A 26,330-nucleotide genomic window follows, 5' to 3' on the forward strand; every position below is an offset into this window, starting at 1 on the left:
GATCTTGTTTTACGCGAATAATCGGTCATAACTCCTGAACCATTCATCGGATTTGTACCAAATTTGATGTTAGGATTCGCCTTTGGACTTCCTTTCTGTGTGCCAAATTTCAAGGCGATCGGAGTACGCGTTTGCTTGTTATAGCAATTTTTGCAAGTGTGCGAAAAGACGAAGAAGAAGAAGAAAAAAAAAACGAAGAAAAAAAAACGAAACTTTGGCAGCTCGTATCTCGGAAATGGCTGGAGCGATTTCCTTCAAATTTGGAATGTAGACTCCCTTGGCTGGCGGGCAACTGTGTAGCAAATTTGGTTCCAATCAGATAAGTGATCACCGAGATACAAAGGTGTGAAAATGACGTTTTCGTTCTTCCTGTCAATATACTCACGGTGTGGCGCGCCGGGCTTCTTGGGCCGCACGACACACTACCGTGTGTCTTGATAATACACTAATAATTAAATACACTTGAATTATTACTGTAGATAGCTATTCTAAGTCTGCTGTAACTATTATGGATAGAAAAATGATGTGTAAGGTGGAATGCTTCATATATGGTTATTAATAATTCGGACAAAACTAGCATCTTGGAAACTAAGCGACTAGCCACAGATATATACTGAATGAGAATAATTATGGAATAATGGGCTGGATACAAGAATAACAGAAAGAATAATAGGGGAATTTTTTGGGAAATTCTGGAAAGAATAATAGGTAAAATTTTGAGCATAATAGGCTCAGGCCTACATTGCACATTACATGGACCACTGGTCAAAGTTTCACGTGCTATGGCCACTGATAAACAAGAGTGCCATTGAAGTAGCTAGTGGGCTTGTGCACAAGGTTTTCCCATATTTTGGGCTCCCAAAAATATTGTAGTCAATAATGGAAGGGAATTTGTTAATGAAGTTATTAGAGAGATATTGAAGTCGTGGCCAGGAGAAGTGACAATAATCAATGGTAGACCTCGCCATTCACAGTCACAAGGTTTAATTGAAAAGGGCAACCATCTTGTAGAAATGCAGTTGCAAGCATTTAAATGTGAGCGCAAGGATTCCAACTGTGTATCTTGGACTGACTGGCTGCCATGCATGTATTCAATGTAAGTACTAGTATGAGCCCAACTAATATGTAATGTGCCCTTGCAGATAATTTAAATGTTCAAGTGTGTCGCACTTTAAAACAAAGCTGATATGAAGTGGTGTTTGGCCAGCCACCAAGGTTAGCCCCATTTGCTGAACTTTCCGAAGGAGTTGACCATTGTATAATGGAAGAGGATTTAACTGATCTTATCAAAGATGGCTAGTGGTTCAATAGTGATGTAAAAAAATCATGTGGCGCTTTCAACTAGATGATGTGTCACTGCTATTTGATGAATTACCACCAACTGTGTTTCCACCAACATCTAGTTCAAGGATGTCACCACAACAACTGAGTAGAAGTACATCACCACCATCTAGCTTAATGATGTCACCACGGCGACTAAGTAGAAGTTAATCACCCCCCATCTAGTTCAAGGATGTCACCACAGCGACCAAGTAGTAGTGCATCACCACCATCTAGCTCAAGGATGTCACCACGGCGATCAAGTAGAAGTACATCACCATCTAGCTCAAAGATGTCACCACAGTGACCAAGTAGAAGTGCATCACCACTATCTAGCTCAAGGATGTCACCACAGCAAGCATGTCAAAGTGTGCCACCACTATTACCTGACAAACCATTGTCAAATCAAATTGTATCTCCTATAGCATCTCCCTACAGATGATACGTCATCACCACCTGATCACATGGAGTCGGAGTCTCAGAGGTACAAATCATTACCAATTTTGTGTAGACTGCTATAGCTTTTTTGACCAGTGAAACCTCCTAGTTATAACTACACAAGCCATGTATAAATACATTCTGTGAGATCAAGGTTTTTTCATATCAAGAAGTGAAAATGTTTAGTTTCAGTGAAAATCTTTGTCCTTATTGTGTGAGGCCTATATTTCTTTTATCAAGTTGTTTAAGCATGGAGGTTTTGTTATAACTGTAGTGTTTGGTTTTCTGTCTATGTGATTTCAGCAATGCCCTTATGTTTATAGCAATATGTTATTATTCTGTTAGCAAAAACACAGTGAAAAATCATATGATCACCTCACTACTTGTGATCGCCATAAAGCAATTCGGGAGGCAGCAGACTTAGAGTACCGAAAGAATGCTGAAAGAATGAAATTGCAGTATGCAAAAGTTAAACATTGTTAAGTTAAACATTGTAGACAAAACTTATGTGCATGCATTGGTTTGACATCCAGGTCAATAGTATGGTGTTCACATGCATTTACGTAGTATAGTGCATCAATAGAAGTCAATGCCTTGTGATAATTATAATCCTGTGGAGAAAATATATAATATACTTTTTTGTTTATTTAGAACTATTGAATGACTATTGCCATTCCTGTGGAATGATTGGTTTGGTGGATGATGATACAACTCCCTTGGTAAGCTCTAGTTACATTAACGAATCTTGTATTTATGTGTGTGAACTCTGTAGGTCAGGTGCAATAGTTGCTCATGGGGGACCACAGACAGTGCTTAAGAAGGCATGAAGTGACAATCTCACAGGACGAAAACAGTTTTAACTTTGTAGGGCCATGCTGTTCAAAGAATGGGCCTGTGTTTGTGTATAGCTAACTGCTGTATTGGAGCTAATTCCAAGTTAAAATTGTAACTTTGTCACAAGCTGAATTTGAATATTAAAAAATCAATTAGATCTATACTGAATATAAATATTGTGTTCTAGCTAGTACATCAGGGGCGTGGTGTTGGATGTGTGCTCCATGCAGGAACTTGATCAGACAGAATGCACCTTATCCAATCCCAACTGCAGAGTACGCAAAGGAACCTTGGAGGGAGAGATAGTCAATACAGAGAAAGCGGAACCGTCTTGACCCATGTTCCTTGTAGTAAACATATAGCTATCAAGGGGCTTATTAAAGTTATATAAAAGAAAATGAAAAAATTGGATCACATTAGACCATTAGAATCATTAATAACCAGGCGTAAACACGATAATTATTGGTAGCATCATTTGCAATCCATGCCATCTACCAATCTGTGGGCAGAGCAGTAGCTAAACTTCCCAATCTGTGGGGCTTATTACACCTCTCTGAAAGCAGCCATAATACGCACTTGATCAGCCAAGAACGTAACGCCGGTACACTGAATGGACCAGAATCCAAAGAGTTCATAAAATGCGCAGCTCTTACGGTAGTTCACAAATTGCGCAACAATTTATAAATTGTTGCGCATTTTATGAATTCACAAAATGCGCAGCGCAATTTATAAACTGCGCAAATTCACAGATTGCGCCTAACAGCATCACGTGAAAATTGTGGCGTGATTGATTGGTGACCTTTCACGTGACTGGTGATATAGTCTATCACAGTAAGTCTAATTCCTAACCATAGATACTAAAAGTATTTTTAGTATCTATGACTGCACCACTTACATACGGATCAGAACTGAAGCTGATCGAGCACTGAAAGGGCGAAGAGTTGATAGTGTCAAAGGGAGGAACAATCTATTTATTTATCTAATTTGTCAAAATGACAGGGTGGCACCAAAAGGCATAGCCTGTACAATTGTGCTTCCCTCAACATACATAACAAGACACAGAACAGGAACAGTACAAAAAATAACTATAATAGCTACAATACAAGAAACACTAGCTAAGTACAAAACAGACGATAAAGGGCACGACGAAAAGAGTTTACAGATTTGATACTCGGCTAGTATATCAGTCAATAGACACATTATACAGTATTCACAAAAAAACAAGAACCGGTAGCTGTTGATGGTAATTCTTCATTTGTCGACCATTGTTGGTGACAGGGAAAAAGAAACATCTGATCAAAGCTACACAGGTGCTTATGACGCTCCACGGCGTACCATCAAGTCATGGCTTTCTGAAGGGTACTTTAAAAATGCACGGACAGAGAATCTTGATGTCTTGTGGGGCATTCCAAGTACAAGATTTTGCAAGAGCTCTTAACATGGAATTGCTGCCAGAAACAATACCGCCGACCCATAGCACAATGGAGAACAGTACTCATATCTTGTGCATTGCTAAACTCCTTGCTCTCCTACCAGAAGACTTCAGTTGAGTGGACTTTGCCTGTTCCTGGAGTGGAACCAGTTTCATGAGGTCTGCCAACTACCGGGTCACTATGGGTAGATGCTAATGGTGCAAGTTATGATAGGCAGTGGGAACTGTTTAAAACATATTTTGGTGGTAAGTAGTAAGGAAAGACGACTCGGTATCAAAAATAAAAGCACAGATAGTGGTGGAGAGGTGAACCATTCCACCTTCATTGATGGGATAAAAGCAGCAAAATTACCAGTTCCTCAACCAGTGGCAGGCTGAATTGTACTTTTCAAATGCAGACACTGCTGTATGGAATAGTACAGGTGAGAGATTTCCACAAAGTAAATAGATTCTAGAATTTAGAAGGAAAGCTTTCTGGTAAAACTTTTGTTTTGAAGGTAGCTTAGGTCACACAAGTGTTAACACAAGTTCAGATACTCTTTTGGTTGAGGTCAATTTCTTTTACCATGCAGAGATCTTGTTCCACAATGGTTGTGAGGTATACTTTAGATTCTAACTCTGGTAGGCTGTTGTTAGGATACATAAGCGTAACTCAATTTACTAGGCTGTGAATTCCTCCTAAAAGCACCACAGGAGGGGAGGATTGATAGTTTCATACGGTCGCTAGAAGGAAAGAGTTGCCGCAGACAGTGGAGGAGCCATACACATGCACTAGATGAGACAGATGGTGAACTGTGCAGCTACCCTACTGAATCCATCCAATTGTTTTCTAATTCCGACCGTGTTGTGCAGTTGTTTGATGATGATCTTGTTTGTAGTATTCCTCCGACTTCCCAGTTGATGGCGCCTGTGAGCTTGTCTTTGGCTGCTTTCATACTCCCAATTATACTCAAGTGGTCACACTGACCTACAACTCTAATGGGAAGATTGAGCGATACACCTTAGAAAAGTGGTCTTAATTTTAAAATACAAAGACTGAATGAAATATCATGTTTTCATGTGTGATTATCAGTCATGACTGTAATGTTTTGTAATTATTAATAGTTTTTTATTATTGTTTTTTTATATACATGCAGTAAGTACATTTACCACTACTGCTTTGAGCATGCAATGTCAGTTCTTGTGAGATAAAATTTGAATCTGATCATCTACATCATGTGAGTCAGATCAAGTCATGTTCCCCTCTTGAGCTGATTAGCTAGCATTAAGTCATAACAGTGTTTATTCTAGGATTTCTCCTTTGAGGGGGAATCAAGAATTTGAGAGGGAATCAAGAATTTGAGGGCTGACCAGGTGAAAGTCTGTTATTATAGTTGTCCAAGTTCACAACTATATAAATAGTTGCCAAACACTGGTTAGTCATTTAAGGCTGTGTCATGAGTGTAGTAGTGATGACATAATGATGTAATATCTATATAGGAGACTAGGACAACCATGTGCATTGTGCACCTCATGTATACTGTACATATTCTATTAGTAATGCACTGCATATATATATCAAGTGTTGAATCTTCACAATTTGTGTGAGATCATGGCCATCATTAAATTGTACGTTAGGTACCACAAAGCACTAGCAAATTACAAGATCTGCATGGGTGGATGTCTTCCAAGAAATAATTCAAAACTTAGGGTGTTTGAAATTACTGAAATATTAGGGCATTTTCATGGTTATAGCAAAACAAGACTTTTTTTAAATCAGGCTTTATGAGATTAAATCTAGGGGGGGGGGGTATTTGTGCCGGCTGTGGCTGGCTGTGCATGCCATTTTGAAATTAGAATTTTTTTTACAGGTTACACTTTCTGAGATTGAACTTAAGGACAATTTTGAGAGTTAAGAATGGTTTGTTAGTTGAGGTTTTTAAAAATTAATTGATCTGATACTGAATCTGAGAGCAATTTTAAAGATTGAATCTGAGAGCATTTTGAGAAGCTTTGTGTGTCATTTTAAAAGCAAAATATAGTTAATAGTCACTCACAATTTTAGGGGGTGAGTCTGAGATTTTAGGGGGGAACGTTCCCCCCTAACAGCCCTAGAATAAACACTGAGTCATAATCACTTATGATGATCTAATGCCAGCCAATCAGCTGTAAAGGGGAACAATATTTCTATCACCAGAACAGGGTAAGGGAAAATGAAAACCCATCAGGTACAGTATAGTTATAAGAACTTTGCATGGGAGGATCAAAGCAAAAAGTGTTCTTTGTTGGGCAGCATTAGAACACTTTTTTATAGACCCACAGTTCTATATCAGGCAGTAAAAGAAGCCTGAGTCTGGCCAGTACAACCAATTAACCAAGCCAGTAGCCTGTACTGCACTGGCTGACCACTCAGTAAAAGGAGAACCACTGGATTTAAATTATAGACACACTTGAAGATTTTGATGATGTTGCTTGTGGTCAGCAGCAGTGAACATTCTTACTATGTTTTATTCACATAAACAGACGAGTCCTAGGAACATCACAGAAATATGGTTATTAAAGTATATACCACAATTAGTCATTGAGAAGACAGACTAGACTCACAAAACGATTAATGCAGGCACAACACAGGCAAGTAGGCAGGTTGGTTGGTAAAGCAGGTTGTGTTGCCTATTCTACCGAAGATAGGACTACTCCGGTCCGTGAGTTTCTAATTGTTTCTCTTTGCATGTGTACATAATTACACATGCAAAGAGGGATCTTTATTGGCACATAATCTTGTGAGCCAGCTGCTATAAAGTTATAATTATATACAGTTGTTCCAAGGATTCATGAACACTTCAAGGAAGACTGAGGTGTTACCTTATGCTCACATTGATTGTGTAAAAGCATTTTCAATGTTGTCCTAAAGTTCTTTGAGGGTTGGTTATTACAACAGACCGTGATGTATGCACTGGTAAATTTAATAAAAAGATTGAAAACATCACAGTTGTCAATGTCAAAAAACAGACTTAAAAGATTAAATAATGTCTACATGTTACAAATGATAAACATCTATCATAGAGTACTGCTTGTATACTGTATATTATATGTTTATAATGCAGTGTCAACTTCACAAGTGAAGAATTTATACAGGGGGTGGGGGGAGAATCACATCATTTCTTGATATATCATGAAACACGGTAGTGGTTCATGATAGAGTCCGTGGTTCATGATAGAGATTGCCTATGTTTTTTTCTAATATAACACTCACCTAAGCACCTCCTTAGAAAGCTTCCCCAACCACAAAAGAAGCCTTAGAAGTTATTTGAAAGAACTATAGATCCACTGGAAAATATTAAGTCAAAAGAAACCAATAAAAGTACTTCTTATAGTAGAAGTAAATCCTAGAATGCTAAAATTTTGAAACTTGTTTTATTGTAGTAACATGTATTATTGGTGCATGCCTATGTGAAACATCCTTGATGATGTGAGTTTTGTGCAATTAGTTATGCATAAATATATTGTGGGTGGGGCTCCTTAGTGCAGATACACTCATCAAAATGTTTAATTTCTACTATCTTCAACTCAAAATTCTGCCACAATGATAACTACATATCCCTCCTGGAGGAAGACTGAGTGTGGCCCCGACTAGACATTGGGTGACCTGCAGTTCGATTCCTGGGGTTGGAGGGATTTTTTTCCTTACTTTGGCCCCTTTTCTGTTACACCTTTCCAGCTACTGTATAAGTCATTAAGTCTAAGTCCTGAAACTAGGTTAGGTAATCCTAAGGCTGCAGCACATGTTGTTGTAGACCTTCAGTGCTGGTCACTGTAAAGTGTTAATAATAATAATAATAATTAATAATATCATACTACTACCATTGTTTTAGTGAATAGTCATGAAAATCCTATAGATTTACAAAACAATACATATTAAATACACTTACTACCAGGATGGTATTAAAGTATAATAAGTGTATTTTAATTAAAGAATTGTATTGTTCTTTTAATCCATATAATTATGCCTGTCACCATTCACTGAAACAATGGTAGTAGTATATGTTTTATCATTAATTGTGGCAGAATTTTAAGCTGAAGATAGTAGAAATATAATATTCCGATGAGTGTATCTGCACTATGGAGCGGGAGCCCCACCCATAATATATTTATGCATAACTAATTGTTCTAGTACATGTTCTTACATAATCTTCACATAATACAAGTTTCAAAATTTTAGCATCCTAGGGTTTACTTCTCTATACCTTAAAATTTTGAAACATGCCATTTTGTTCTTATTATTATTATTTTCCACTGATCTACAGGAAAATCTGTTCACTTTTAGGGATAAAAACTACATAGCTTTCTTTCTTATGTCTTTCTTCATGTCCATGACCCATTTTTTAAATGTATAATTGCGATGATAACATCCGTTCTCAAGCAAATTTGCTTCTTTTAGATTCACTTTGCCATTGATCGGACTTATAGGGTAACCAACATGTTATAAGTGTTAATAAGTATCCAATCTTCTATACATGATCATTTGGAAACCGTATAATTATATTATTTAAACCACAGTTCATACCAGAGCAGCAATGTTGTTGTATACTACTGCATACTTGACTTATTGCATAGCTGCACAAGTGTGATATAAGCCATACTGTTGCTGACCATAGCTAGCATGCTATACACTGCCTATAATATCAAAGCTGTATAGTACAAAGTACATTCATCCATCCTGGTTGTTATGGTGGGTACTGTTGCTGTATAGTGTTAGATGAGGTTATATCAGTAAGTGAGACGCATGTTAAGTTGTGAATGATTTTGAAGAGGAAACATAAACAAGAGGTTTGTCTACGGGTTTCTAGTTCTTGCCATCTAAATTGATCATGTTGGATATGCTGCTGGTACAATAGCAATTATTGGTAACAAACCATGCAGATCTTCAATTGATCATGATTTTCCCTAGCTTTTCTTCTTTGTCATGGTGACCAAATCGGTAGCTATATGTACTCTCATTCATAGGTGATTCTAAGGCTGAAAAATAAGTCTTGGTGAAAAGTTGCAGTAGAGATTGGCATTGTTAATTTTAGCATTTTTCATGTTTTAGCATATTATTTAAATTTTAGGCTGTTTTCAATCTTTCAAATTGCTGCAGCTTTTGGGGTTTGCACCCGAGATCCCTGATCATGAAATTCTACTTCATATTAAAATAAGGTCTTAAAGAGGAACTGTTTGGTCTTAAAGAGGAACAGTTATATAGATGATTTCAATCCAATGTTATGATCTTTTACATTGGCCATCTTAGATTTATCTGCCCACAGGTAATTTACACACCCAGTGGCAGGTGAATGTCAAGAATTTTTCAGCTAATCATAACTTTGGAGAGAAAACCAATTTGTTTCTTTCAACAAGACTTTATTTTGGTACCATGTATACCATGTTTAAGTAACAAGTTAATCAGGCCCGTAGCCAGGGGGGTTTGGGGAACCGCCCTCTTGGAAAAAAGGTCCACAATTTTAGTATACAAGTCCAAATTTTCAGTAGCAAAAGTCCATTAGCTACAGTTTACTAAATACCACTAATAAGAAGCTAAATTAAATGCTCTGAGTAGCTCATTCAGTGCTTGTATTAAATGCAATGCAAGATCGAGATACTCTAATAGAGCAGTTAGCCATTCCAATAGAACATTCACAATTACATTTTCTTTTAAAAGCTACTTAATTTATTTACCAAAACATATTGAAATTATCTAAACTAGAGCTTTCATTGAATTTGGTAGATGAGACCCCATGCAGAGCCCATGAATAGCATCTATGCTTCAAAAAAATGTATAAATTTCATTGTTTAAGACACTCTTTGTTCTGCTCCTGTGCTCCACTGCCCCTGTTGATCATGACAGAGTGCTCAATCTTTCCCATCACTGTGCATTCCAATATATTATATTTAGACAAATGCATGTATAGTACAGACAGTATATTTACAGTAGCAGTAGAGATATTTCCCAGATGTCATCCATATAGCTGGTCTTAAGCTTACCTATAAAATTGTTATTTTTATTGACTAAAATGCCACTAAATTCAACCTTTTAGTATCTATTTTCAAAAAATTTTCTGGGAGAGAATGCCCCCAGACTCCCCTGGTTTCAGCATACTTCACATTTTGGGTATGTTTTACACATCATAATATAATCTGAATCATGCCATATAAAAAGGTCCACTTTTCTTCTAAAAGAACCTACCCAGATAGAAGTCTGGCTGCAGCCCTGTTAATTAATGTCTCAGGCAAGTAATAGACAGAAATGATCAACTGTACAAAGCTAACAATTAGGAAGCATCAAAAGTAATAATTTGATGGTATAGTATATATCCAAAAATTCATGAGGAGTATTATTATCATGCAGTACTGGATCATCGAGTTTGGACTTTCTTGCCCTTCAAAATCACCTGAAAAACAGCTTCAGTTTTCTTTCAAACAGTTGGTGGTATTGGTTAATCATAACTAAGCCCAAAAATGCCTTCCCCAATGGAGTTCTAATTTTTTTCTATTTTCTACTAACTGACTAATCCATTCCTTTAGTCAAACATAACTCGATAATGTACGATAAGGCTATGGGCTTGATTTTTTTACTGTTCAATGTCGATCACCTCATCCCAAGACGTGCCTTAATTTTGGCCAACTGCAGTACAAATAATGCATGCATCACAGACTTCCCTTTGTCCTCATTTGTGTCCCAGTTCTTTTTGCTTGCAAGATTTAACACAAGAGACAAAAGGAACAATACATTATAACAAAAGAATACATGGAGACCCTTATTCTGTTGGTGACTGGGTTTGGGAATTAAACCAGGGACCATGTAAAGTTGTGAAAAAGATAAGTGAATGTACCTACAGAATTCGATGTTTTACTGGGAGAAGACAGAGGCAAGTAGTGCATTTTAACAGGCTAAAACCTTGCCCAAAGAATGTGTGACTAAGAGACAGTACTGATAGTGAGCATTGCAGCACAAGTGACAATTTGAGCACCCAGGAAAAATCACCTACTCCAAGACCGTTCAGAACAGACTTAGAGTTTACTGATGGTGATGATGATACAACACCTTCCATGCCCCCACAACAACATTCACCTGAGGTCTTAACTGAACAGAGTAATAGATGATACCCACTGTGACAGAAGCTTCCTCCAGTGAGGTTTAAAAATTATGTATGATTGAGGGTCCAGGACGTCCACTCTAAAGAGGGGGGTAGTGTAAGAGAGGAGCAGCCATACAGAACAATGAGTTGTTTGCAACATATAAACACTTTTGGCTGGAATGTAGAATTAAGTAGAAATGTGTGGTTCAATGTATGTTTTTTACTGTGAATTGAGAGGTTGCCTTGTTTTGTTACAATACTGACCAGTGGCCAAGCTCACAATTACATAAACAATCAAAATTCTTGATCTTATAGGCTCTACATAGCATGTGGAACTTTACATTTAAAAATTGGATATAATATTTGTGAAGAATCAACATTGATCACTGGTGGCTCCAAGGGTGGGCACCCAAAAAAAGAAAAACATTAGATAAGATCGAGATACTCTAATAGAGCAGTCAGTCAAATACTCTAACGGAACAGTCACCACACATAATACTACCTTCATAGTAGATGAGTATAACATGAAAAAACTACCATCTGCAGCACTATCCCATGCATAGGCTCACTTAGCCATGGCCAGCTTAGGATATTTTGCAAATGAAATGTACCTGCCACCTAGGCCGGTCTTGTGTATGCCATTCTTTAGGTCCATAACTATTAGCTATAGCTAGCTCAACCACTCATGATTGTCACTTATCCTTACATAACTCTAGTCCATTAGAAAGCATTATGATTCAGATATTTGTGTATAAACCACTCCACGTCAAAATTTTTAGTCCTGAAACATATACAATAGCGTTAGCTTCCGGCGGTGCTGTGCCCCCAGACCCCCTGCTTTATATGCCTACTACCTTGGTGCACCCCCTCCCACCAAACCCTGGATCCGCCCCTGTTGATACAAATACTGCAAGCTTAGTATTCAAATACAGAGTGATTACATATAGCCCAACTAATTCCAAAAGTGCATGGTAAGGTTATTGCTATACTGTCCATATGTGAGCATGCAGTGTTCACAACATGGCTACATAGTTATACTTTTGTGACTGGATTTGTGAACAGAGGTCCTCCACACACATGTATAATAGTGACTGCAAGAGCCTGAGGGTCTTTCAATCTTCCAAATTTGATGATTTATACACGCCAAGTACAAGGAAAGATTAGGAGGATAAGGAATCATAGAAAATAAAATTTAATGAGGTTGGCTACACCTGCAGGATCAGTCTACGTATACTGAAAAGGAATATCAATAAATAGAGAATAACATTTGAATAGACATGAGCCATGACACCCAGAATAATACTTGCATGGAGGTTTGTATGTTTTACAGAAACAAAGTAAATCTAAAGATGTGGTTTTTAAAAGTAACCATTTTTACTTCCTATATGTGATTAGAATACTGTCATTAGACTATTCTATTATAGCATCTTGCTCAAAAGATTTCCTATACAAGCATGCTCATGTAAAGGTCTATCCTCCATTCTTGTGCTTTCTCTACAGGGGCGTACGTAGGAATTTTGAAAAGGGGTTTCCACCACAGCAAAGTGACTGTTATATTAGAGCAGTTTATATTACCTGACTGCTCTATTAGAGTATTTTGATCATTTCACCAAAATCACAATTCAGAACAATGCTATAAGTGTTGCTATCATGTTCAAACTATTATTTCACTAAAATAAAACTTTAAAATGTGTCCTGTTCCATGATAGATTTCAGATTCTGGAAACGTGAAGTTTCAATTTCTTAATGTTTCAAGTAGTGTGTAAAATCCAAAGGGGTTTCCTGAAACTCCTGGGATCCCCCCTTGGTATGCCCCTGCTCTAGATCCACCCTGAGAATAAACGTATGCTTCATGCTATAATTATTGCACTACACTGTTCTTACTTACATTTCCAAGAGCCTATACAGTTTGCTAGATCAAAGGATGTTTCCTGAAGTCCATGGAAATCCTTTTCCCTGCATGTGCCCCAAAATATGAAGTAACCTATGATGTATTACTGTACAAAGTTTCATGCTTCTATCATCACAAGCACAATTTTCACACAAAACTGCTGTACTATATTCACAGACAGTTAGCATCAGAATACTACTGCATAAGTCAGCCAAATATAAGTGGTACATCACCTGTACAATAAATGCTGGCCACAACCACCTAGAAATTGGTTAGAATTGGTTGCAGTACTAGTGACCACTTGTATATATGCTCACTTTTGTGCAGAAAGAGATACACTAAGTCTTTCCATTATATGTTGTGTTATTATCATTATTCATATTATTTACTTGCAGTCCTGGGTTGCTGTAGCTAACTTATAGTGCAGTAAATAACACATGCATGCATCCACATAATAGTGTACATATGTGCATTTTGAATATGTATATCCTTAATGTGAATATGTTTTAATTTTGAATCCTTTGATCTGGACAGGTTTATTCAGTGGGACGTCTCTAGATTATAATAGACACATTTAGGTCAAGAAAGCTTAACTTTAGAGATATCAATAATTATATTTATGGACCTATAATGTTTGTTTTCCCTTGTTTTGCATATTTAACTAAATTGAGAGGATGCTCTTTAAAAGTAGTTACACCTTATGCTCCTTTACACAAGCATGTAGTAAAAGGAAAGCTATAGCAGTGACACAAATACATGTGAAGTTTTGTATTCTCTATAGGACTTAAGAGAGCTGCATGTTTTTGTGCATGCAGACATTATAAACGATTTGCAAACCTTTGAACATTTATTTGAAAAACAAGCTAGCTAAACATACACAAGGCCCATGCAAGTATTTGCTTGTAAGGATATATGCCCATATATATTAGAAATTGGTACACAGCCCTAGTACATGCGTGACATCACAAAAAGAATTTCTATGCTTACTAGTTACTTCCTCAATCTTATTAATGCCACAGTACTAGTATACCAATAGCAAAATATAGTTATCTGATGATAGTCAAGAATTTAACATCCTTAAATGGATTCCCTGCATGTATGTTATAGTCACCTGTTACCTGCCAAACATGATGCTTTAATTGTTTTTACCAATCTGAAAAAGTATTGAAAGTATCTGAATGTATATAGTCTGCAATAGCAAGTTAATAATATTTTGAAACAAAGACTGAGAACTGAGTTCGTATGTTTGTCATTTTCCTAAAGAATTAGTTAATATAAGCTTGAATTTGATCCCTATATAACATTTTACTTGCAAGGAAGGAAGAAAGCAGGAAGAGTACATTCCTTTATTTGCTGGTCAGCCTCTCCCTTCCCTACTCTATGAAGATGTTTATTAACAATAATAATCAATTCTATACATGTACTGACTGTGTATTATCTCCTTTTAAACAAAGATCTGCACAATAGTCATAACAAGTTCATGACACATATTAAAGTACTGAAAATGTATGAAGCCAAATTCAATGGTAGCTGCCAACAAACACAGAAGCCTAGTAAAAATGCAACTCCATGCCCATGCATGCAGGTATCAGTAGGTTTTCATATAGTATTTTATGTCCATAATTCCATTGTATATATCTATATACCTGGACACACAAAAATATTTGCAAGAATGTAGCTACAAGCCATGAAGTGCAATGAAGCCTTCTTGCATGCACCTTGACAACTATATAACTAAGCCATATACTGCTACTAAGTTCAGTAAACATGGTAATTAAAGTAGTGTAACAAGACTTAATTGGCCTTATTAAATGCTGCAGTCCTCTGTTGTGCCAGCTGTACATGCATACAGCTGTAACTTTTACCTAATCATAAACTATACACAGAAGTTCATGTGGTTGTATAGGGCCATATAGTAGGACACTCTGCTCCCACTACAATTATGATGAACTCTTGTCAATAAGTACATGTATAGCTGAGTGCAGAAGTTGAAATGGAAACGCTAACAAACAGTGTGAACATAGCTATAGGCACACACACACACATACATGCACACACACACACGCACACACACACACACACACTGGTGCATTAATTTAATGAATACAGAAAACTTCTAACTGTCAATTTTGTCAACAGTTAATGTGCATGCATGGATTGATATGTCCATAAAACAATGGAATGATGCAAGCTCCTCAACAATGGAGGTCAGAACAACAAGTTAAGTATTGAATCATAATTACATGGTAAAACATCAAGGAAAAGTGATGGGCTGAACCAAGCCTTATGTATGTAACGGTGTAGCTAATAACAGCTGGTATTTTATTGCTTTGTATATAGTCATAAATAATGTTACTTTCAAGATATGCTTTGGGCCAAGCATGTAATAGATAATTGCATTGAAAAACAATAAAGAACTTAACAAGCCACATGGAGTTATAAGGATCATCTGCAAAAACTGTGAGAAGTATAAGTTAGACACATTATAGCACCTGAGGAACTAGGGATAGCTACATATCCAAATGTCATTGAAATGCATTAAATTTTGTTTGTTTTAGGTAGCCAATCAAACGAGTACGTGACCAGACACAAGTCACACACCTGTTACATGGCTGTATCAATGTCTAGAATGTGGTATGAAACACATAAATGAGTATACTGCATGTAACTGGCCATAACCACATAGCAACACAATACACATTGAGTAATTAATTGTTACTAGCCAACACCAAAAATGACACCTGAATGAAGACACTTATGGTAGGTGAATGACATGTAAGGTACCATAAAATGGCTTCTGGGTACAGACATTATTAGTTATTCAGGATATACAGTTGCTGTAAATGGCAGGCTTCATGAACCCTATATTGTGTGTGTATAGACTGCAGCAGCCACAGCATTCATGGTAGATTGAAGCTAAACAGAACACATTCACACAGTCATGTGTGGGTCTTGAGGGGTGATTTTGCAATCAATTTAATCAATTTAATACAAAATAATGTGTTCCGTACAAATATGTGCAATAAAAATATTTTACGCCTACTTTAGTCATTATGATTGTAACAACTGGAGGTTTTCAAGAATTTGTGTAACTGCTGCCTATATGAAAGAAAAAAAAATTACAAATCAAACCAGCATGTTCTCAATGCTTATACCTCTTGGTTGTAGTGATACAACTGTAGTTTTGCCCACTCATCCTTAGTCACATTCCACTTTGGATCTTTGTAGCCTTCTCGTTTTGCTTTAGTCTCCCAATATAGACGCTTAGCACTTACTCTTTCCTATAAAAGTAGAACAAAATCTATATAATTGTTATGGCCATATAGTTTAGTCACACGTAATGACTATCCTACAACAATCCATATACTGGATGACATGCCAAAGAGTATATAGGGTTGGCAACTATGGTTTAACTATCTGCCAATGAGAGGCCATGAAATCTTTGCATCATAAAGAGTTCAGAAGACAAGTCTTGAAATTTAGTGCCAGTTATGTTAACAAATTCTAATTCCATATCGGGACACACCCCAAATTCACCTTTAGTTAATTACGTACCTGAGAAGATCTGTTCCTGCTGGCAAGAGTTGATAGGATATCTTCAGCCTCTTTTAGAATTTTAAGTGACCGATCGTCAAATAGAATGCTATGTAACCGAGCTGAATGTGTTGGTGAATTATTAGCTGATTCTACTAGTTTTACCGTTGATTCTGATATTGGCTCTTCCGACTCTAAACTCATGTTAGCATCTGATTCATCTTGTTGTTTACTGTCTGACTGAGCTGTGTGTGCAGGTGAATTATCTTGTTCCTTTGATACTGACTCTACAACTGAATCCAAAGTTCTAGTTTCAGTAATAATACAAAGTGGGGCTGGGGTAACATCTTGTTGTTTTACAGCTACAGTACAGGTAACAGTCTCTTGTTTCTCTTCTCGTTCCTGCTGCTGCTGCTGCTGTCTCTGTTGTTTCTTTTCTACGTCACTGGTCTTATCAGTGTGTCGATGTTCGGTGACCGAGCTGCTGCAACTACTACCGCTTTTACGTTTATGAATGATTTTGGGAAAATTCTTTAACGATCGGCTTTTCTTCTTCAGCGGACGAGTGGTCTGCTCCGGTCCTTTATCCTGAGGTTCACTGACCTTGTTACTCCACCAAGCACGTAAGGAGAGCATATTGCTTTATTGATTGCGAGCACCTAAGAGCATATCAAATAGTAACACGAATGCATACAAAATCGAATAAGCGTGCCAGGTTGCTAGTAGCAACTCGTTTACACGGTTTGCGTACCTGTTAATGACAAGTTCACCACGAAATATTGTAGCCCGTTTTGAAGTGACTTTGTCAGCCGGTCTGTATATAAGTGCCAGTCTCATGGTGTAGGTTCCTGGAAATTGTTTCCGGTACTCAGTGTCCAGTTCAAAGGTTCGCTGTATTGACGTCATATGATTGAGTTGGGATCGTAATATTACGTCATATACGAAAATTAATTAACATACCTTGTTTGTGTATTTTCCCTTAAATGACTTATTACTGGATTATGAGCACGGCAAAAGGAAGAGGGCAAAAGTCAGAATATCTGCATTATGAAACATATAAATTTGATCTTCCACTGAACAGCCCCATCTTTTTATTTTTTATTAATGCTTTACAGCGCAAGTGCTGAGGGTCTGTGGGGCACCTGGTCCTACAGCCTGCTCAAAGACTTTAGCTACAGAAGGTGTGTTTGAAAGGTTGGAGAAAGGAGAAAAAATCCATGACTGGACCTGGGTGGCCTCGAACCTGCAGCCATCCGATTTACGCTCAAACGCTTACGGGAGTCTACCAGGTGGTCAGGATGTTTTCTCCTTGTTATTTTCAAGTAATTATATCCATAGGAATTCTAGAGAGTAACTCATTATCTCTAAGTACCCCAAGTAGAACCAAATGGACACTAGTTTATTTATTAATGCTTTACAGCACAAGTGCTGAGGGTCTGTAGGGCACCTGGTCCTACAGCCTGCTCAAAGACTTTAGCTACAGAAGGTGTGTTTGAAAAGTTGGAGAAAGGAGAAAAAATCCATGACTGGACCTAGGTGGCCTCGAACCTGCAGCCATCCGATTTACGCTCAAACGCTTACAGGAGTCTACCAGGTGGTCAGGATGTTTTCTCCTTGTTATTTTCAAGTAATTATATCCATAGGAATTCGTCTAGAGAGTAACTCATTATCTCTAAGTACCCCAAGTAGAACCAAATGGACACTAGTTTATTTATTAATGCTTTACAGCACAAGTGCTGAAGGTCTGTAGGACACCTGGTCCTACAGCCTGCATCTATATATAGTCTCAGGATAGTAGCTTAAATTGAAGTCATTAACTAGCTAGTTATACCAATTCAAATTAAAGCTTTAATTTTAAATGTCAGTGAAAACTACAAAAATGGTCTACAAATTAATAATGTGTAGTTTAAATTTAGTGAAGCTCAATCATGATGTACAAATGTTTGATGTAGCTATGTGTTGTGATAGCCGGTGATTCTTTGTTTCGGTGTTGAGTGTCTGAATCCCAGCATATGGACATATGGGGTTTATATGGAGAAAGTTGCTGTGAAGGCATCATGCTGTCAAACCTACTTACAACAAGTCTTAGAGTGCACATCAGTGATATGATCTCCATGCAATAACACTATCAGGTAGATATTACAAACTAGAGATGGTACAAAGGTGATCAGCGAGATTTGTACTGAAGCTAAAAACACAGATACACTAGTCTTACTAAAAGGATGGATTTCTTGGGATGACCTAGTTTGCAAAATAGAAGGCCGATGCAAAACACGTCACGTTTTACAAAACAATGTTATTGTTAACGTAGACTTTGATGATAATTATACTCATACCAGTAATATAACGTCAGTATACATGTGGTCCCTTACACAAGAGTGGATGCACTATCTCCTTTATACGACCAGACTCTATAACACTCTATCAAGTAATGTGTATGGTTAATAAAGAATCAGCAAATTTTAATACAAATTGTACACTCAGGAGGTATGTACATCAAATATACATGCATACACCCCACAGCCGGCCTGTAACTATAATTGTAGTAATGGAGATGGCTGTTATAGTCGGCCACACTGTTCAATCTGTCTTTTCAAAGCTCGAGACTATAGCTTACAAGTGATAACTACATAGCTATATGGCGAGCTATGGTTGTATCTTCTGCTTTGTTGTGTGCTTACAAGGTTTGTATGTGTGTGTTTCTTTGGCCAGGGAAGAGTGACAAGGATGATCATGAGTTTGGCTAAATTTCAATTTGTATCAAAGTATTCATGCACCATTTTCTTTTGAAAATAAAATGTATTATTTTAATTGTATACATTGGTTATCCTATAACAAATGAGTATCAGTTTATAGTATTACAGATAAAGGCAGCTCAATGAACCCAATAACTTAACTTAATAAATAAATAAACAATATATATATGAACAGAAGAAAATTTAATTCCTTAATTCATGTAGAGTATCAGGTAATGATTTTCCTTTAGTTTCTGGTAACAATAGAGACATTAAACCAGATATCAGTGGTACCAGTCCCATCACTATCAGAGGTAGTCCTAAACTCCAGTTGTTCTGTAGAAGGAATGAAAACGATGGGCTCTCACAGCTATAAAAATAATCACCAAATAGCAATACTACAATATATTATAGAGTACATACAGTGCTATACAATGCTACAATGTACATACTGTACTTGAATACAGTAAAAGACACATGTACGTATCTATATAGGGAACACATGTTCAATTTAAAATAATTTTTTTTGTTGATATCTTGACCAATAATATAACAAATGGAAATAATACTGTAAATACTCAAGCACTCACTAAAGTATAGCACTCGAGTGCTCATTATGATCACATGACACAGCTCACATGATGTATTTGTCATCATGAAATGACACCATGAAGGTTGTAGAGTTTGTTTAGTGTAATCCACTAACATTAGTATACTTTAGTACAGCTAGTGTGTGTAACTGTGTATCATTACTGTTACTTAAGAGAAAAAGTTGTAAACTGCATATTATAAGGTCTGGTATAAAACATGTCACATATGAGCCTGACTACAAGTAGCTATGCATTTGTGAGCATTCGATCATTAACTCTAGAGAACACTGAAATACTAACATTTCAGCCTTTAGTGGAAGCACACGTTACACAAGGGACACGCCCTAAACTGTCAATCGATGTCAAACATGACAGGTATAGTTAATTTCCACAAATAGCTTACTTAATATACACTATACTACATAACGGCTCTCACTAGTAATGCTACAAAAGGAGCTAAGATTCCACCAATCCTTGCAGCTACTGGAGTGACACCCAATCCTTTATTACGCACTTCAGTTGGAAACAGCTCACTGGTGTACACATAGAGTAGAGAAAATGCTGTGGACACTGCAAACTTTCCCATCAGAGAAAGAAACATTATAGTTCCAGTTGAGGTTGTTGTTCCAAGGTCTATAGCATTACAATGACAAATATTATAATCTTCCAGTAAAAACAGTATACATTAGTCTGAAACAATTAGTGTTGATCAGATCCGAAGAGCAGACAGAAGTTTTTAAATAAGTATGGACAACATGAGTAGCATAAGTAGCTACATACATATATTATGTGGTTAGCCATACATGTAAAGTGTGTCATTTTTAACAGGCGTATATACACTACTGGTATTACTAAGGGACGGATTTATTATATTGTTATAATTATTATACATATGTCTCAAAGATGAATTTATTTTATTGTGTGGCTGTGTACTATTCCACAAGAGATCTGCAAGAAGGCTGAAGGCCTGCGTAGCAAGGAGTTGGAATTAACTTGATACTCAGACAACCTGCAATCTATAGGCAAATACCTAAAGGAGCCACACAGCATGGGACCCAGAATGTTTCTGCATTTAACTACACTTATACAGTATGACTTCTTGTATACTACGAGGGTTGAAATCACACTATAGCCGGATTCATTTTTGACCACATGCACTGTACAAAACACTTACATTGACTAATCCACTGAACAGCTCCACTACATATACAAGCTATTCCAGTTAACAACAGACTTGACACCAATGACATCTTCCTCCCATAACTATACAACACAACATCACACTATTGTATATGATAATATACTATACTAACCGATCAACTGCTAGCATACACACCAATAGACCAGGTAGTTCCACTAGACCCATCAGTGCACAACTAACATACAAGTTATCTGATAAACTATCAGCTCCTAGTGATAGTCCATAGTATGAGAAGGAGACTGAAAACCTGTGAAAAGGAAATCAATGGCACATCAACTTCACTACAACATTATTCTACAGCATTGTTAGTTGGAATGTTACTTAGCCTTTGAAAATCACTGCAAGTACTATATGTTGTACACAGTGTGGTATATGTAATGCATGCATGCACACCTGAATCTTGTCACAACATCACAAGGTGACCAGATCAGATAGGCTTCACCATTGCAAAACAGTCATGAGTTCATTATTGTCTGATGTGGTTTCATGTATCCCAAAGCATGTGGAAATAGTAGGCAAAATACAGGATGGAAAGTCTGTGATATAATACTTCCTTAGGAAAACATTCACTACAACTATGACTATAAGTGCTACTAGTAATTGCACAGTATTCATCTCTTGGTATGTGTTTATACATAAACATCATGCAGTGGTTCTAGATACTGAAACTTCAAACACAAGCCGATCCATGTATGCAGTTATTTGTTTTGTCAATACTGTGTTCAGGTTGGATCAGAACTAAGGATCTTGGTCACTTGATTAAATTAAGACCTACAAGATAGCTAAGACCTTATAGGATAAGATGAATTGATGTTAATGAATTGATGTTAATGATACATGATTGCTTCTAACAAGCTCTTCATTATAAACAGTAGCATGCGTTGGTAAGCAATCAAGACCTTACTTGACCCCATAGTATTGTATTGTGACTGATAAGCTTTACTTGTGTTTTGAAATATTAAAATTACAATGGTTGATTAAATTAAGTCATTTCTAAAAACACAAACAAATCCCCACAAGTATAAATTGCAAGCATTCCTCCATGAAACATAATATAACATCATAAGATCTTTGCATGAAATCTACTTTCTTAACATTATTCATATAACTCTAACTACAGGTATCGTTTCAAGTTCATTTACTAAATTAATTTAGTGCATCTCTTGATGAAATAGAAAGATTACACTATAAAATGTTTGTCATTATGTATCTGGGTTACATAACATGCGTATCTGTGCTTATCTGCCAAACTTGTACTGTTGTAACCATTGTGTAAATCAACTTCTATGTTACATGATCACTGACACCTACCTGGTGAAACACTGGGCCACTTGCGCACTACTCAGGAGGCAAATCCTCCTTGGGAAAGGACTAGTAGCCCACAACAAGGCATAACATACATCACAGGTAAAGATGTGAGGACTTAAATTCCTACATTCCTACTGAACCTCACCTGCTATGTCAAACACATGGACAGTTGACATTTGGGTTTAAAACTAGAGTTTGTGAATACAGCTGGATAGACTGAAACAGTAACACTATGCAAAACCTGAAATGTTGCTATTATATGTGACCAGATCTGCAAAAAAGTGGCATGATGGTGCATTTTTTTCTTTATTATTAAATATTTATAATCTACATAGCCAAATGTATGCTCTGGGAAAGTTTCAGCCTCATATGCAAATAACTTTTGGAGTTGCAGCCCTAAACTGTAGCAACAACAGAAGCATCAATTTGTACAACAAATTATATAAGGAAAATACATTACAGGTGCTTGCAAAATGGTTGCAACTTATGGATGCAATCATATGTGACTGGACTTTGGAAAATCACCAATATGGGCACATTTGACACTTAAAATATTTTGTGATTAAAAGTGGACCCTGCACTAAACAACAACACCCTAAACATATTATGATTAAAGTGCTTGGTAAAGGCAGAGCCTGTATACCAGAAGGCCTTATAAAGGCCTAAGATGTTTATATTAACTACACTAAGGATGTTTGAAAAGTAGGAGAAAGAATAAAAAATCCATGACTTGACCTGGGCAGCCTCGAACCTGCAGCCATGCACGACCATATGGGTAATTTTCCAAAAATTCCGTCACATATACAGAGTTGTAACTTTCACCATCGTGAATAAGGGAATTCATTTCTGGGTAGGTTTTAAAGTAAGATTTTCCTTTTATCATCTTTCTTCACCATTGTAATCTATGGTTTATATTTATAGCTAATGTTAGGCTTGCATCTAGGTTTTTCCGCTGATCTGGTCACATATTACAACAGGACCTTATCCAGCAAGTCTCCCACTGCTCCAACAAACTAGCTGTAAAACTGGGAAATATATTATAATCATAGGGAGCTGATACTATCTTTTCCTAAATATTTAATGGGAAATAGTTGCTATGACAATCACCATATTAGCATAACACTGAGCACTATAGCAATTTTCCCTAGTGGGATAGCAATTACAAAATTGTAAGTTTATAGAAATATTCAAATGAAGTAGTCAGAATTCTAATTATTATAAAATGTGTATATAGTACTACATACACAAATATATATGTGACCGTATTTAGCAAAATCAACCATATGGGCGCAGAAACCAAAAGTGACAGCATCAAATTGCTGCACTATCAGGCTAACAATTTCCAGGTGCAGATCTAGGGGGTGGGCTTTTAGGGGCCTGAAGCCCCCCCCCCCCCCCCCCCTTCACTTTTACGCTTTACTTGATCAGTACGCTGAGGATTATAATGAAATTTGTCTTAGCATAATTATATGCTCACTAATAATACAAATACTCATAAACCACCTTATAAACATCTTTCCAAGGCATTATCAGTGGATTTATGCTAAAGGTTGTGCAACAAGGACCCGGATCAGCATTGGAGGTGTACAAGATTGAGAGACTAATAGAACAGCCACCTAACTACTCTAATAGAACATTCAGTGTAAGCATAAAAGTTGGTTCTGTTATGGAATTTTTCCAAATCTGCCTGCACCTACACATACAATGAAGTGCATTAGTCTATTTAAAAGGCTTGTTTATTTACTTGTGTAGTATTACCAGTACCGGTATACTTAATTCAGGTACACAATTTCCATTGAAAATGCTCTCAGATTCAATCACATATCATTCAAATTTCAAAAATTTCCACTTTCAACATTATTATTCTATCATGCACATAACTGTGAGAGGGTGCATCATGTGCTTGGTTGTCTGAACCCACCCAAACCTTTCCATTAGCAAATGCTGCAGAGAGCCGTATATATCTAAAGGCAGTATATAAAATATCTACAGGCAGAAATATGCATTTTATGTGGAAATGTCTCCAAATTGCAGTATTTAGCATCTATTTTTCAAAAATTTCCTGGGAAGGGGGGAGGGGATTCCCCCAGACCCCCCTAGTTCCATGCTGGGAGGAACCTCCACCCAAGACATTAGTATCTTGAGTTAGCCCCCCACTTTTATAAATCCTAGATCCGCCCCTGATTTCCATATCAAACTTGCCTTCAATTTGTCAGGTCTGCTGTTCTCTGGTGGCCTGTATAACCACAGCAGACGTCTGTACAGGTTGTGAACAACATAAATACTATTTAACATTTAAAGACACCTAATACAAAATTAATGTTTCTTGGCTGATTATTTACACGTTACAATAATAAGATAGATATACTCTAATAGAGCAGTCACTTACACAGTCAGGAAATAGCTACTGAATCAAGATGTACTCAAATAAACACATCGAGACCACTCTTGATTTTTGAAGGCATAATATTAGTATAATAACCTTGATTTTTGAGCATTGCTCTCAAAAGCATCATAGGTTGCTTTTAAAACATAACTGGCTCAAGCCTAAATACTACATGCACTAATACACACACACACACATGTACACCACACACATGCATGCACCAAGAACATACACACACAATAACATTGGTACATACCATGCAGCAACAGTCACAATTGTTCTTATGAGTATGGCTGGAAAAGAGAAGAGGTCAAACATAGAAGCTGATTGGTTGAGAGTTTCTCCTTTTTTCAGTATTACATCAGGCTGTAACTTCTTCATATTAACTGTAGCAACTTGCTGTAGCACTTTTAAAGCTTCCTCTCTATATCCCTTCAGCAATAACCATCTGGGAGACTCAGGAACTATCCTGTATGAACATTATTGCTAACTATTGAAGTGTACTGATTTTAGGGATCCTAGACTTACACAATGGGACCATGACAAAAGTAATGCCAAGGTGCCCCCAGTTTTTTTTCTTTTGTTATATACGTACACAGAACATACCTAAATATCACCAGGTGCAGCACACCCAATACTGATAACAGACCCAACATCATTCACCAATTGGGGACTAGGTATGCCAGTATAGATAATAGCATGACACCAGCAGCAAAGAATCCCATTGAAGCAATACCCATCATGGCTCGATAATCTGGTCCTATCACTTCCATCAGTATCACAAAAAAACATAGCATGCAACCAGCCGAAGAAAATCCCATTATAAATCTAGCAACAGCAAATTGTGTATATGTGATTGACATTGCAGATATGAATGTAAACAGAAACAATAGAATTGATGAATACAGGTAGACTTTTCTTCTTCCAATCCTGTCTGCTAGTGAACCAAGAATCCAAGCACCCAGTAATGATCCAAAGAAATTTATTGATTGTGACAAAGCAACTTTATAGGACTCGGAGCAGTACAAATTCCACTATTAAGAAAGATATAGCAAATAAATACACTAGTTAGTACACTCATTCACACACTAAGTATTTTGCTAGCCAACTGGGAAGTTAAGTGATCTGAGCAGCCCAGAGTTGAGATACAGGGTCATAGGTTTCCTGGGGTTCTGAAAATTCCTCTGAAATTGTATCTGAAACACCAACCATCAAAGTTTGGAGAAGATCAAAATATTTCAACGCAGCAAAACTAACAGGAAATTCATTAATGATATTTACCCCTTATAAGTGGCTAAGGGTGCATATGTAGTTTAACTACAAGGCTTAATGAAAATATACTCTAATAGAGCAGTCAGATGTATTCTAACAGAGCAGACAAACTACTCTAATAGAACATTCATGAGAACCACAACACAATATTTCTTGAAAACAAGTATGTGCTAAAGAAGAAACAAATAATTCTGAATTAGCAGCTACAGATAGATCTTTAGTTTCCAATAAGATATCTATATCTCATGACCAGCAATATGCCAAAACTAACATTAAGGTGCTAAGGTACTAAAGAAAA

The 26,330-nt window shown here is 36.9% G+C and overlaps 2 protein-coding genes and 1 long non-coding RNA gene across 3 annotated transcripts in view; 1 reads left to right on the forward strand and 2 right to left on the reverse strand.

The window, feature by feature from the left end:
* The first annotated feature begins 1,090 nt into the window (after nt 1–1,090).
* Nucleotides 1,091–2,753, forward strand: LOC136266608 (uncharacterized). Its single transcript, XR_010706190.1, has 3 exons — nt 1,091–1,804; nt 2,410–2,477; nt 2,531–2,753. It is a non-coding gene; the product is annotated as an uncharacterized lncRNA (long non-coding RNA).
* A 13,213-nt stretch (nt 2,754–15,966) lies between these two features.
* LOC136267143 (uncharacterized) lies at nt 15,967–17,450 on the reverse strand. The gene is made up of 4 exons (XM_066062217.1): nt 17,292–17,450; nt 16,562–17,199; nt 16,162–16,287; nt 15,967–16,105 (listed from the first exon to the last, which is right to left on the reverse strand). Exons 2-4 carry the CDS (start codon nt 17,174–17,176, stop codon nt 16,058–16,060), a joined length of 789 nt encoding a protein of 262 aa, XP_065918289.1. The 5' UTR covers nt 17,177–17,199; nt 17,292–17,450; the 3' UTR covers nt 15,967–16,057.
* A 1,869-nt stretch (nt 17,451–19,319) lies between these two features.
* Nucleotides 19,320–26,330, reverse strand: part of LOC136267142 (solute carrier family 22 member 15-like) — a 28,202-nt gene continuing 21,191 nt past the window's right edge. Inside the window, exons 6-8 of the mRNA XM_066062214.1 lie at nt 21,040–21,128; nt 20,302–20,498; nt 19,320–19,611 (exon numbers count right to left, since the gene is read on the reverse strand). Coding sequence (XP_065918286.1) covers nt 19,480–19,611; nt 20,302–20,498; nt 21,040–21,128 — 418 coding nt within the window. The 3' untranslated portion in view covers nt 19,320–19,479. The remainder of the gene's footprint in view (nt 19,612–20,301; nt 20,499–21,039; nt 21,129–26,330) is intronic.

This window comes from Dysidea avara, chromosome 9 (genome assembly GCF_963678975.1).
Source record: "Dysidea avara chromosome 9, odDysAvar1.4, whole genome shotgun sequence".
In the NCBI taxonomy this organism is placed as follows: domain Eukaryota; kingdom Metazoa; phylum Porifera; class Demospongiae; order Dictyoceratida; family Dysideidae; genus Dysidea; species Dysidea avara.